The 14,799-nt window shown below is 37.1% G+C and overlaps 1 protein-coding gene across 7 annotated transcripts in view; it reads left to right on the top strand.

Annotated features, from left to right (window-relative positions):
- NSD1 (nuclear receptor binding SET domain protein 1) overlaps positions 1-14,799 on the top strand; it is a 138,336-nt gene that overhangs the window by 100,666 nt on the left and 22,871 nt on the right. For all 7 annotated transcript variants that reach the window (XM_023531860.1, XM_023531862.1, XM_011362215.2 and 4 more), the window contains 6 exons: positions 747-865; positions 1,814-1,957; positions 4,602-4,725; positions 10,040-10,240; positions 11,763-11,942; positions 13,838-13,994. In XM_023531860.1, the coding sequence (XP_023387628.1) occupies positions 747-865; positions 1,814-1,957; positions 4,602-4,725; positions 10,040-10,240; positions 11,763-11,942; positions 13,838-13,994 (925 nt within the window). The remainder of the gene's footprint in view (positions 1-746; positions 866-1,813; positions 1,958-4,601; positions 4,726-10,039; positions 10,241-11,762; positions 11,943-13,837; positions 13,995-14,799) is intronic.

Genomic DNA, 14,799 nt, shown 5'->3' with positions numbered 1-14,799 from the left:
CAGGCAGTTTTCCAAAGTTCAGTCTTCATGTTGATACTTAGCCGGATTTTCTTAGAAAATTTTATGAAATATTTCTTTAGATTCCTCTTGACGTTTCTGTAGCAAAGAGTTGAAATATGTATAATAGAAAAATAAGAAACTGGAAATTCATATTCTAAATATGCCATATTAGACCATGCATTCATTTTATATTGTTAGATGTTCAGGGTTGTACCACTGCATAAATATTTTTTAAGCTATTAAATGTATTGGGGAAGGTCTTTTTCCCCTTCCTGTAAGCCAAATCTTATAGATTTCGGCTTTGGATGTTAATTCTTAAATTATATAGTAATATAGTTTACTGTCTTTTTGGAGGCCAGGTTTTAGTATCTTTGTCTGACTAGTAAATGCATTTTTCTCCCCATCTATAGGATATTAAAGACCTTTGAGGAACTAAAAATTCTTTTATTTCAACCATGTAAAATGAAATTGGTTGAATAACCTACCTATACATTTACTGTTTAATCTGTATGAGGCATAATTTCTACATATGTAGCTATTTCCCCAACTAGTTATATAGTCATGGGTAAGTCTCTTACTCTCTGCCTGTTTTCCTCATCTACAAAGTTGGAGAATTAAATGAGTCTTACAGTTAGTTTTTACTCTAACATTCTGAATGTCTGTGAGATTCTTTTAGTTGAGGATAGGAGTTCTTGGACATGTGTGTGAATGATTAGCCAGTAGATAACATATGTTTCCTGTCATAGGCACTGCCAAGATATTTGATAAACCAAGAAAGCGAAAACGACAAAGGCATGCTACAGCCAAGGTGCATTGTAAAAAAGTGAGAAATGAAGACTCATCAAAAGAAACTCCAGGCTCAGAGGTATTACTCAGTTCCTCATCTTTTGACCTTCCAAAGTAAAGCTACTTTTTATAGTAGAGGCCACATCCCTCTTTCCCTTGAGTCTACTTAAGAATAGTATTCTAATGAAACTGCTAATGGCTATAAGGAATCCTGGTGACAAAGGAGAGCCTGATCCTAGTAAAAATTAATCAGGTCACATATGGCTTCTGTGGGTATGACCTTTTTAAAAGATCACACCCTATGTTCTAGGTATCAGAAGAAATATATAACTGTTTCATCATGAAAGTAAACTTTTCCTAAAAACCAAAGAGCACAATATCAAGTAACCATATGATCCAAATGAATTGGATATTGCCCTTTAGAAAAATTAAGACCGCTGCAATTACGGGGAACACTCATTTGCTTTTTTCTTGAGACCAACTGCTTAATTTTACAATAATGTTTGTAAACATCAGCTCTTAGGAAATGGGCAGATTTAAAACCATTTCCTTGCAGAGCATCAGTGTAGTCATTGATGCTATCTCTGGCTTTTCCAACTCAGGTTAAAAGAGAATTAGAACAAATCAGGCCAGCATTACACATTATGATAAAGAGTGTTTCTTTCCAGGACAATTTGAATAGAATGCCCAAAAGGGGCATTATTTAGAAAACACTGATCTTGGAAGGACAAATAAGTAATCAAATAAACTTAAGAATGTTTTCTCTCCCTTAGTGAAACCTTAAAATGGAACAGCTCAAAAAGTTCCAGTGGAACAGCCTCAGAGCAGTTAGTGGCAGGGCATGAGGCGCCCACTACCCGCCCAATCACAGCAGGGTTAGAACTAACATTGCATGCAGTCCGCCCGCGTGATTGGCTGAACATCTGTAAGTGCTTAATGGCTAGACAAATAGCAGCCCAGAGGGAGGGGGTCAGATGGAGGAGACATCAATAATGCAGATGTGGGACATTATTTTTTTCTCTGCAAGGGAGAACTGATGACGCATAGGACGGCTGCTAGCCCCAAGGAGACTGTTGAAGAGGGTGTAGAAAACGACCACGGGATGCCAGTGTCTAAAAAACTGCAGGGTGAACGAGGCGGAGGAGCTGCGCTCAAGGAGAATGTTTGTCAGGTAGAAAATGTTACCCACTTGCATTTTGATTGCATGCTTATCTTTTAAGAGAAGCCCCCTCCACTTCTTGATGGCCCCATCATGGTTAGAATAATAATTTTCTTGGATGATTCCAGTGGAGTCCCTTCACTTTATTTATGGATCTTACTGTTCTCCCTCCCCACAAAAAGAAGATGAGAAATATTTAGTATTGGCGAGCCACTGGCCCTTGTTAACTATGAGTAGGTATCCTGAAGCAGGTCTGAGATGGGAGAGGTGAGCCTGTGGTTATTCAGTCAAGATCATTTTCCTGTACCTCTTATGATGTGATTGGGTTTCTAAGGAATTTTTCAAGGGTAATTTCTGCTTCGAGATTTTTTTTTTCCTTTTTTGGCTTTAAAGTAGTAACTTTAGAGAACCTACTACCTATATTTTTCTATTTAATAAACATTTATACAGTGTTTATTGTGTGTCATGTGTTCCAATCACTTTATAAATGTTACATGTCATATTCATAACAATCTCATAACATAGATTTCCATTATTTTTCTATCTTATAGATGAGGAAACAGGCACAGAGATGTTAAATAATGAAGCCAGGACTTAAATCCAGGCAATCTGGGTTTAGAGTCTTAACTAAACCACTATGTTATGTTGCCTTTCTGTGAAGTGTGACTCTGCTTTATTAAGAGCCTTTATGTGACTTGGGAGTAGAGTCAATTAAATGGATGATTTGGTTATGTTCTCTTTTTATGGTTTTTATTTACCTTTGTAAATTCTTAAAACCTGGCATATAAAAGGTTGAAGACAGTTTTTGTTTCCTAACTGGAACAACAACTAAAAAATAAAATAAAATTAACTCAGGCCTAGAATATATTATGGCCAAAATAATTTCAACTTAGTTTCTTTGTGTATTGATTTTCACTATTATATGTACATTATTTGTGTGTGTGTGTGTGTGTGTGTGTGTGTGTGTGTGTGTGTGTGTGTAGGGTAAGATTAATGTACATATATATCCAAGAAGGTTGATCATATTTAAAACAGCTCCCAAACGAAGTGTTAGTCCTCAGAGACTATTGTGCCCACAAAGATTGTCAACAAAAAAATGAATAAAATATGGTGACCTAATCTGTGGTCCTGGCTTGTTTAGCTCAGTCTTTATTTAAATCTGTCGCCCTTGTAAAATTTATTAATAGTGCCTCTTTTCACTCTCAAATGTCTCAGTTTGAAAGATGGTCATCCTAATTAAAGGGTTAGTCTATACATTTGGTTAATTTGAAAAATATATTTTCCATATATACTATAATTGAAGTTTTTCTGTTTCAGTGATGGTGAATTTTTTTGTACATTAAAGCTAATGTTACTAGCACTTTGAATATACAAAACCAAATATACAACATTTATGGCATTTGTCAGTTTTTATGTGCGAATAGTGGATAATGTGAGAGTCAGACATGTGAGACTAGCTCAGACTACAGATTGATTAAGATCATGGGGATCCTCTCTTAATCTCTGGATGCCTCTGGCCTTTTTTGCCCAAAGTTCTCCTGCTCATTTGTTTAAGCTTTGATGTTAAATGGCCAAGACCTGTTCTATTTCTTTGGGTCCTTGAAGATACTAGATTTACCTAGCCACCTTTCCTCTTTCCTGTCTTACATAAAAAGAGTTGTTTTTTCCTTCAATTTTTGGTGTTTTTCTGCCAATCACTGTGGGGAAACAAGTCAAGACATTAGAGAGATGAAAACTAACAGATGCTGGGAATTTGCAGGATTTTCATAAATCTTAAAATGTTTTTAAAGTGACAGATTTAGATCCTTATTTCCTAAGGTCTTTTCTTAAATGACAAGTGACACCCTATCTTAGATGAGATTGTCTCAGAAAGGTGATCTCTCTGAGATGGTTCGTATCTCAAGGACTGTTTGAACCATGATTGATGCCCTTTTAGAACAATTGTGACCCAAGGCCAGCTAGCCAGTATCTCTTGCTTGAACCATTTCAGTAATCTTCCTTGCTTCTAGTCTCACCTTTCTGTTCTTAAACTCATCTTCTATGTAGCAGCCAGAGGGATCTATTTATAAATGAATACCTGATTTTAGCCTTCCCTTGGTAAACTCTCTAACGGTACACCTTTGTAATGCCAATAAAATCGGGAACTCTGTACCAAAGGCCACATAATCAGGCCTTTGCCTTTTTTGTAGCTCATCTTCTACCACTTCTAACTTTTGTTCACTTTAGTTCACTTTAGTCTCAGACAGGCCATGCTTTTTTCTGTTAATGGACTTTCTGTATTTGCTGCCTTCCTGATTCTCCCTTCACATCACGAGGCTGACTTATCATTCAGAGCCAGTCTGGGAGGCCATTTCCAATAACCTAGTCCAAAGTATCTATTTAAATTCTTTACCTAATGCTTATCATTGTCTGATATCTTTCCAGTTTCAGTTTTTACTTGTATTTTCTATCCTTAGACTATAAGAACCATGAGAGCCAGGGACCTTGTTGGGTGCCTGGCACAGAGACGATAGTAGTTAAATATTGGCTGAATGATTGGCACAATTTCTTGTTTCTGGCAAAACTGTTTATTAATCTTTGCCTTCATAAGGGCCTTCTGCTTGAGATTTTAAAAAACCTTTTTCTGTAGACACATCTATTTTCTTTCTCTTAACAGAACTGTGAGAAACTGGGTGAGCTGCTGTTGTGTGAGGCTCAGTGCTGTGGAGCTTTCCATCTCGAGTGCCTTGGATTAAATGAGATGCCCAGAGGAAAATTTATCTGCAATGAATGTCGCACAGGTAAAGTTAAATATGGAATGGTTTTCTTCCAAAGAAAATTTGAGTTTTAAGTTTTTCAGGAAAACACATTTATCGGAGGCACTGTTGCAGTACTGGGCTAGTTGCTACAGACACACAGACGGGTGCTGTGTGGTCTTTGCTCTCAGAGAAGCATACCACATGAGTAGTGAAAGCCCAGGAAAGCATAATATTAGCACAAGTGTTGTAGTACATCTGAAGTGCCCTGTGAAAAAGGTGAGCCAGCACCCCTGAGGGAGACAGCTGAATTTAGCTTTAGGAGAGAAATAGAAATTGTGGTGGAATTGGGAAGGAGAGGTCCCGTAATGAAAGTATAGAATGTTTGAGGACTAGGAAACATAGATAAGTTTATTTAGAGTTTACGATATTTTAGGGAAGAGGCACTGGTTAGTTAGTGATAAGGAGGGCTTCTAGGTACTGGTGATGGTTTATATTTCTTGATATGAGTGGTGATTACAGAAATGTGTTCATTTCATGATTATTCATGAATCATACACTTAGGATGTTTGTACTTTCCTGTGTGTATATCATACGTCAATAGAACTGTTTACCAAAAAAAGAATGTGATATTTTGGGAGAGTTATAACATAGATTGGGTCAGAAATGAGAAACGGTCAGATAAGACCAGCCCGTAAAGCACTTAATAAACTGTGCTAAGGAGATTGTTCTTTTCTCAGCATTATATGTGGATATTACAGCATTTAAGTAATGAAGAAATGAGGGCTGAAGGTATAGATCTTATGTTCATACGTCATTAAAACTGGGTGTGGATGATGTTGCCTGCCCCCCACGAAAAGCATCTGTAAAGTGAGAAGAGGGCCAGTGTTAGTACCTGGGGATACCCACTTAAAGGGGCTACTGGAGGGTGAGGAGACGCTTGTCAAAGAATGTCTGCGAAGCTGTGAGAGTGGAGTGTCATTAGCAGGGGCAGATGTGGCAAAGAGACAGGACAAAGAGGTGCTGGAGTGAATAGAGGCTATTATATTTGGCAATGAGAAAATGGTTGATTTTTTTGCCAGAAGGTGCCACAATAAACCAACTGAGGGTGAATGGGTGTCCATATATACTATTTCTTAGAGAAGCGTGATTTCAATGGAAAAGGGTAGTAGCCGAAGGAAGGATATTATAGGGTCAAAACGAAGAACATCTTGAATGTTTGTAGGACGTAGAACGAATGTTTGTAGTAAGAACTGTGTAGGAAAAAAACTTAACAGGATCCGAGGGAATAATTAATTGGTGGAGTGCAGTCTCAGGCAGGAAGGGATAATCTCGAGGAGATGAAAAGGTGAAATGGAAATGTTCCATGGACTTGGGAGGCAAAAGGAGGAAGCTGAAGAAGTTTTTCTTGGCTTGATGAGAGTGATGGGAAAAGGTGTTTTTAACTTGAAGAGCGTTAGGTTTAGAGTAGCTTCTTTGGGATATGAGATAGAAATAACTCGTGTCTGTAAATAGATGACCAAGTCAGATTGAGTTCTTTGATCTTTCTGCTGCCACTGTTATCAACGTGGGAACAAAAGCTGGAAAACAAGGTGGGCTTGTTTTGCCTTTTGCACAATTGGGCTTTTGATCATTATGGGGGATAGTACCATCCACCCTGTAAATGAAATTTAGAAAAAAAATTTTATGTATGTGCATCTCTCTATTATCCTAATGTTGGAAAGATCTTATTTTTTGTGCCAGTGACCCAGTTTTGCTAGTCTTATTTTTATTTTGATGTGATAGTCTCTGGACAAGTTATCTAAGGCAAAGCTATTTTTTTAATGTGTAAAAGTAAAATATATTGAACTTGCAGAGACACAAGTGAAGAAATATTGTTACTTTTTTTTTTTTTAATCCTGAATGTAGAGGGAAGTGTTAGGTGACTTTTTGACAGTCTCGATGTGGCTGCTTCTTTATAACCTTGGTAAGAGGACTTCCATTCAGCTGGTCTTAAGACATTTTTTCAGGCTGATTATTCTATAATTTAGTTGTATGTTTAATGTAGTCATGGAAGGAGGCAAGCACAGCCATTTTACGTACCCTACCATCTTATCTTGCCTGGACTCCCAAAGCTATTTTTAAAAGATAGGCTTATCTTAAGAAGTATCAGTTATCTACTATAAAATGTACCCAGTTAAATGTTTGTTTTGATAGGTTTTGATAAAATTTGTACACCCATGTAACCACAACCACAAGGAAGACTTGAACATTTCTGTCACTCCAGAAAGTCCCTGGTTAATCCTTACACATCTCATCCACCCCCACCCCCTTCCCCAGTTTCAGGCAAATGATGATCTGCTTTTACATTAGATTTATTCTTTTTTAGCGTTTCGTATAAGTGGAATCAAAGTGTATGTCGTCTTTTTTTAGTCTGGCTCAGCATAATGTTTTTTGAGACTCATCTATTTGATGTGTGTTTCAGTAGTTTTTTTCTCTTTCTTAAAACAATTTTATTGAGATATAATTATAGTATAATAAATTGCACAAAGTGTAGTTTGATAAGTTTTGGGGGGGTGTGTGTGTGTGTGTGTGTGTGTGTGTGTGTGTGTGTGTGTGTATACACACACTTGTGAAACCATCGTTCTGCATAGTTATTTTGAGATTCAGCAACATTGTTCCAGGTATCGAGAGTTCATTCCTTATTATTGTTGAGTAGTAGTCCATTATATAGATGTACCCCAGTTTGTTTATCCATTCATCTATTGATGGACATCTGGGTTGTTCTCAGGTTGGGCTATTACAGATAAAGCTGCTGCAAACATTCAGTTCTTTGTATGGATACATTGTCTTTTCTCTTATGTGAATACCTGAGAGTAGAATGGCTGCATCATATGGTAGGTGTATGTTTAACTTTTAAAACATCCAAATTATTTTCCAAAGTGTTTATACCATTTATGTTTCCTTCGGCAGTGTATGAGAGTTTCTGCTTTTCCACATCTTCATCAAGATGTGGTATTGTCGGTCTTTTTAATTTTAGCCATTCTTACAGATACGCAGTGGTATCTGATTGTGGTTTTAATATACATCTCCCTGATGACAAATGATATTGTGCATTTCATGTGCTTATTTGCCATCTTCTTCGGTAAGGTGTCTGTTCATATCTTTTTTTTTTTTTTTTTTTTTTTAATTGGATTATTTTCTTGCCTGCTGAGTTTTAAGAGTTCTTTATGTATATTCTGGATACAAGTCTCTTATCAGATATGTACTTTGCAGATTATTCCCCCAATCTGTAGCATGTTGTTTAATCTTTTGAAGAGCAGAAGTGTTTAATTCTGATAAAGTCCAATTGGTCAATTCGTTTTGGTGTTGTATCTAAGACATCTTGTTTAACCCAGTGGTCACAAAGTTTTCTTTGTTTTCTTCTGAAATTTTTATAGTTTTAGGTGTCACATTTACGCCTATGATCTCTTTTTAATTAATTTTTGTATGTGATGCGAGGTAAAGAGAGGGTAGGAAATTTTACCCTAGATTTAGTAAATAGAATAAAGTAAGAAAAAGGGAGTCATTTCTTTATGCTGTTTTCCTACAGTAGGGTACCCACACCATATTTATTAATATTGGTAGCCAGTTATTCAGCATCAGGCATAGTTTACTTCTTTCTAATTCACATTTAAAATTTTCGCTAAAATTATTATTAGTTGGATGATCTCACTATTTATAGATGAGGTGTGTTGCTTTAATGAGCTCCTGTTTTCCAGCAAGTGCCATTGGCAGGATTCACATTCAGGTCTCTCAAGCTTGGGTTCTTTGACTAACATTGTATTGCTTCTCAGAGAGAGGGAGAGAGAGGGAGAGAGAGTTTAAGGAAAAGTTTTCCTTAAACTTTTTATCATGGAAATCTTTAGACATATACAAAAGTAGAACAGTATAACAGTTTTTATACATTAATCACTTAGCTTCCGTATTTATCAACTTTATTTCTGAGTCATTTTACCTATTTATTTCCAAATGTCTTTCTAACATTTCCAACTTAAAAAAAAAAAATTCCATGTGTAGCAAAATTGTACAGTAACTCCTATTTGTCATCTACTCAGTTCCGTAGTCAAATTTTCCCACTTGTCTCAAAAATGTCTTTTTTTACAGTGTTTTGAATCAAAATCCAGATAAGATTCCTGTTTTGTATTTTTCAAAATGTCTCTTAAATTTCTCTTAATCGACAACAGTACTATCCCCCTTACCTTATTTTTTTAATGTCGTTTATTTGTTGAGGCAACGGTCATTTGTTCTGCCCAGTTTTCCACATTCTAAATTTGGTTGATTGCATCCTTAAGCTGTCTCTATGACGTTAGTCTCTATCTTCCTTATTTTCCTAGAAACTTGTAGTGAGATCTAGAGGCTGGGTTAGTTTCAGGTCAGTTTTCTTTTGGTAGAGTGATATGTACTTCCTACTACATCATGTCAGCAAGCATGTATTGTCAGAGTTTCCCACTTAGTGATGTTAAGATTGTTCAGTGAGTTCATGTTGTCAGCGTGGTCAGTCTATTATAAAGTTCTTTACTGTGATATTGTGATTTATTATAAGAAATACATATTTTGTTTTCTGTGTAGTTTCTGGCACAGAGCTCCTGAAACCCTTGGAATTTCCTAAGTGACAAAAGTGATAAAGATCTCCTTTATATGTTTGTGTTATGTTAATGAAGTGACTTTTGGACCCTTCTGAAAATGGGGGCTGGTTACCTGTAGGGTTGGAACTTTTTAAGTTTCGAATCCCAGCTCCTGTGACCTCAAGTGAGGAGAAAGGGGCAGCAGCTTGAATCAGTCCCCAGTCATGCCAATATAATGAAGCCTCAATCGAAACCCAAAAGAATGGGCTTCAGACAGCTTCTAGGTTGGTGAACACGAGTTTCTGGGGGATTGGCTTTCTTGGAAAGGACATGGAAGCTCTGAGCCCTTTACCTTGCCCTTTTCCACTTAGCTGTTCCTGAATTATACAACCTTTTGTAATCAACTGGTCATCTAGTAAGTAACATGTTTCTCTGAGTTCTGCGAGCCGCTCTAGCAAACGAATCAAACCCAAGAAGGAGATTGTGGGAATCTGTTTTATGTCCAGTTGATCAGTACAGGTGACAACCTGGACATGCATTTGACCGGGTGGGGGATGGCGGGGCAGATAAGACAGTCTTGTAGGGCTGAGCCCTTAACCTGTGGGATCTGATGTTACAGCCAGATGGTGTTAGAGAATTGCTTGGTGGTGTAGGAACACACCCTACACTCCTATGTTTGGCGCATAATTATATACTCACTAACTTTTCATCTAGTGGTTTAGCACTGGGTGAATTCTTCAGTTGGTATTAATTTGCTACCTTCTCTTTCCCAGGAATCCATACCTGTTTTGTATGTAAACAGAGTGGGGAAGATGTTAAAAGGTGCCTTCTGCCCTTGTGTGGAAAGTTTTACCATGAAGAATGTGTCCAGAAGTATCCGCCCACTGTCATGCAGAACAAGGGCTTCCGCTGCTCCCTCCACATCTGCATAACGTGCCATGCTGCTAATCCGGCCAGTGTTTCTGCGTCTAAAGGTATGGGTTTCTCCCGTGGGCCAATCTTATTCTAATATGTCAGTTTTAATAGCAGGGTATCTCCTTGTGCAATCTGGCATGTCTCCGTGACCTCTCTACCTTTATGTGAGAGAAGAGAATAATGGACTAGTTAAGTAGTCACCGCATTGAATTTTATGGAGCTCTAATGTTATATGGTACTTTTAAATATTTGGATTTTATGTGAGATGTTAGTTTGAAAAAGTATTCTGATGCATGTCTTTCTCCCTTTACCCCATTAGACCAAAATGTATTTTCCTTCCATGTGCTCTTTATATCTGTGGTTGTCAAATGTGATATTCAGATATGCATGTAGGTCTGAACTGAGGTGTTTTTTGTTTTGTGTTGATTTTTTTAATGGAAACTCCTATTCTGAACTCTGTTTTCTGCTTCATAGTTAGATTGAGAGCTGAGGTTTCTCAAACTGTCTGGGTATAGATAGGTGAACTCAAATTTTTAAATCTGTTCCCATTAGGAAAACAATAATTTCTTTCTGTTCAATAATGGTGGGTTTCTTACTGATTTTCCTAAAAGCTAAATAAAATAAATATGTGTCTCTACTGTTAAATACTGTGTGTCCAAAGAGCCCCCACTTCATCCATAGGGGATTGAACAGGAAGACTTAGCATTGTAGACTTTTCTTTTAATTAGTCTTTTAATCAGATTGGCAGTACCTTTTGTAAGTTGATTTCCAGGCCCTGTATATCAGGGGTCCCCATCCCCTGGGCTGCAGATTGGTACCAGTCCATGGCCTGTTAGGAACTGGGCTGCATAGCAGGAGGTGAGTGGCAGGCCAAGCCAGCAAAGTTTCATCTGTATTTGTAACTGTTCCCCAACGCTAGCATCACTGCCTCAGATCCACCCCAGATCATCAGGCATTAGATTCACATAGGCACTCTGGTCCCTGGTGCCAAAAAAGGTTGGGGACCGCTGTTTGTAGATCTCTTCAGTCTTGAGTAATTTGCTTGATCCAAATTTCAGTTTAACCATGAGCTACTTTCCCCTTTTCAGTTGTAGATTGCATTTAGGTGGTTTGGCAGTGTTTTTAAGTTTAAGTATGTTAGAGCATTTATTTCATCTGGGCAGGGGTAGAGGGCTTTATTCACCTGAAAAGCTTTAAGAATCACAGAGTAGCAGACAACAAAAGCAAGCATTAGTGTTCCTCCTAGCTGGCCTTTTATTCTGATTGTGCACATCTCTATCACCATCCCCACCCTTAGCCCCCTTCCTAGGAGTCAGGGCAGGGGTTTGAATAGGGCTTTACTTTATGGTGCAGTCTCACTTACAGTTGTGGGATCTGACTCCTCGTGGCGACATATCACATTGCTCCCACCTGAACTTTTCACAGTGAATTGGGTATTTAAGATCCCTTCCCTAAGTAGTGCTTCATTCTATTTGTGACATTTTCTCAGTGCTAGCAAATAGACTTGAATAACTCATATATTTTTATGTTTAATCTATTTTTCTTTTGCTCCCCTGGTTTTCCTGCTTCTCATATTTTTAGGTCGTCTGATGCGCTGTGTCCGCTGCCCTGTGGCATACCATGCCAACGACTTTTGTCTGGCTGCTGGGTCAAAGATCCTTGCGTCTAATAGTATCATATGCCCTAATCACTTTACACCTAGACGAGGCTGCCGAAATCATGAGCATGTTAATGTTAGCTGGTGTTTTGTATGCTCAGAAGGTAAGACATGGCTTCCTGATGGATGAATAGTCTAAAAAGATTAATACAAAATTTGAACTGCAACAAAAAGTTTTCTTCACATTGCCGCTACAAGAAATATTGAGAAGTGATATCCCAAATTAATGATAACATAGCAGAACTTTCAAACTTGGTTTTGTTTCCCAGTAGGAAGAGGATTTATTTTTATTTTGAATAATGATTTGATTTTTATAAAAATGTTAAACGGTTGAAGTAGTAAAGAAAAAGAGAAGACAGAGGAAACAAAATCACTCTTGGAAAATGGGGGATTGCAGTCAGATGGTATAAATTTCCAGTTATAAAATGAAGAGGTTTGTGGATGTAATGTACAGCAAGGTGACTGTAGTTAACAATACCGTGTTGTATATTTGAAAGTTGCTAAGAGAGTAGACCTTAAAAGTTCTCACCACCACCACTACCACAAAAAAAAAAAAGTAACTGTGATATATTGGATGTCTTACCTAATCTTATTGTAGTAGTCATTTCATAGTATATATCAGTCAGGTCATTATGTTGTATACTTTAAACTTATACAGTATTACATGTAAACTAATCTCAAAGCTGATTAGAGAGAAGAAGAAAAAAATAAACTGGTAGGTAAAACATGTAAAACAATAGATAGATAGATAGCTCGCCCGCCCACCCGCCAGCCCAAAATCACCCAAAGTTCCACCATCAGAAAAAAACGTTGCATAACATTAAATGATACCACTCCAGAGAGCTGTGCATATAAACAGATGGAAGTGATAGATAACTGGAGGGTGAAACTTGGAGTTACATGCTTGAGTCTAGCATATTTAAAGCATGCTTATTTCTGGCATAAGATAAATAAGGCATTTATTGTATACCTTAAATATGAATCCTTTTTACCTGAAATTATTATCTGCAACCATAAGGATTTCAGATTCATATGTGTAAGTTGAGTCACTTTGAGTGAAAATCTTTAAGAAGTGAAAATTCATTATTAATGCAGTATATATAATAAATCTGGTGTCTGAAAACTTGGTTGGGGGGGCTGGCTTAAATCTAACTAAAATTTAGGCAACATACCCTATCACTATCTGTGATTTTTGTCACCAGTGAAAATTACAGATATTGCACTTGTAGATGTCTTAAAATATCATTTGCAGTCATTACTACTGCTAGATACTATTTATGCATTACAAAGGAACACATATAATGTAATCTCTTGTTCTAACATTTTGAGCAGTGTCTTTTTTATCTTGTATATTCCATTTATGCATTTTTAGATGTTATTCTGAAAGGGGCCACAGGTACTAAGAGAGTGCAAACCATTAAAAAACAAGTAATTTAAAAAGAGGGAAGGAACTGACCTTCTGGAGACTGCTTATATGTCAGACACTACTAGGCAATTTATTTACTTGTTTATTCCTCAAACAGATTTGCTTGTTGTTCATTGTAGAAAACAACTTACCATTGATGGAATTATCTCGGCAAGAAAAGTGAATTCTCCAAGAGCTCAAATCTAACATTAGTTAAAGCTTGTGTTCTTTATACTCTGGTCATTGGTGTCATTGATACTCCCTTTATTTAGAGTGTTAACCTTTTAGTGAAGTAGAAGAAATGTATGTATGTGTGTGTATACATACTACATGACTTGTAGAGGTTTGCCCTAATCTAATTTTGTCAGTTAGATCTCATGTTTATTGCTGCGAATCTAACAAACCTGCAGGGATGTGGTTCAGGAATATTGGAAAGAGAACACTTGCAGGAATGTCTTCCTAAATAACTAATTAAATTACTAGGCCCTTGGCCGAGAGGTAAATAATTGGTTAGGAGGTAAGCAAAAGGTGTTTCAACTGTATCTTTACATGCAGCCTTGTGATTCTGAGTGGCAGATTTTTTTATTCTTGTAGGAGGCAGCCTTCTGTGCTGTGATTCTTGTCCTGCTGCTTTTCATCGAGAATGCCTGAACATTGATATCCCTGAAGGAAATTGGTATTGCAATGACTGTAAGGCAGGCAAAAAGCCACATTATAGGGAAATTGTCTGGGTAAAAGTTGGGCGATACAGGTGAGTAAGCATGGAAGCTGGCACTGATTTCATTTACCATCCTCTTTCTTGAGATCTCTTTATATACAGTGTTAAACTTTTTAAAAAATGATCTCCCTGGTAAAGCAAGGCCCACCTCTCCCCAATTAATTTTCCATTATAAAAGAAAAACTCACTTTTTTTGCAATCATAAGAATAAATACAGATTATCTGTGGAAAATTTCATTAATGAAAATTAACCCATAAGCTTACAAGCAGAGAAGATATATTGCTAACATTTTGGCATATTTACTTACAGACACACCAATATACACACCCTCAAGTAATTGGCTTTATAGTTTATACTCAGTTTTGTGTCTTGCTTTTTATCTTAAAATTATTTTTATTGATCATGGAATGTACAAAAGAATATTAAAACGTGCACGATTTTAAAGATTAGCAAAAGGAATGCCTGTGTATGTACCTCCCAGTTAAATGGCGCATTACTGATTGATCCTTTTGAAAGTCTCCCTCCATGCCCCTATCTGAATTCCCCACCCCCAGAGGTAACTACCACTGTACTGCATTTTGTGTTTTTTATTCCTTTGCCTTACTATATAGGTTTACAGTATGTATAACACTTTGTTCTGCATGTTTTAGACCTTTGTATAAGGCTCCTTGTTGCTATATTTTCCTGCAACTTGCTTTTTTCATTCATTTATTCTCTCAAGCTTTATTATGGTTAGCACAGAGCTCTAGTTCATACACTTTAGTCATACGGTCTAGTGTACTTTAGCCATCAACTCTCTTGTCTGGGCCGTGAACATTCTGTAATTGTTTCTTGGTA

The sequence above is a fragment of the Pteropus vampyrus genome, unplaced genomic scaffold (genome assembly GCF_000151845.1).
Source record: "Pteropus vampyrus isolate Shadow unplaced genomic scaffold, Pvam_2.0 Scaffold74, whole genome shotgun sequence".
Lineage (NCBI taxonomy): Eukaryota > Metazoa > Chordata > Mammalia > Chiroptera > Pteropodidae > Pteropus > Pteropus vampyrus.
Note: the sequence above shows the minus strand (reverse complement) of the source record. Positions and strands in the feature narration are given on the sequence as shown.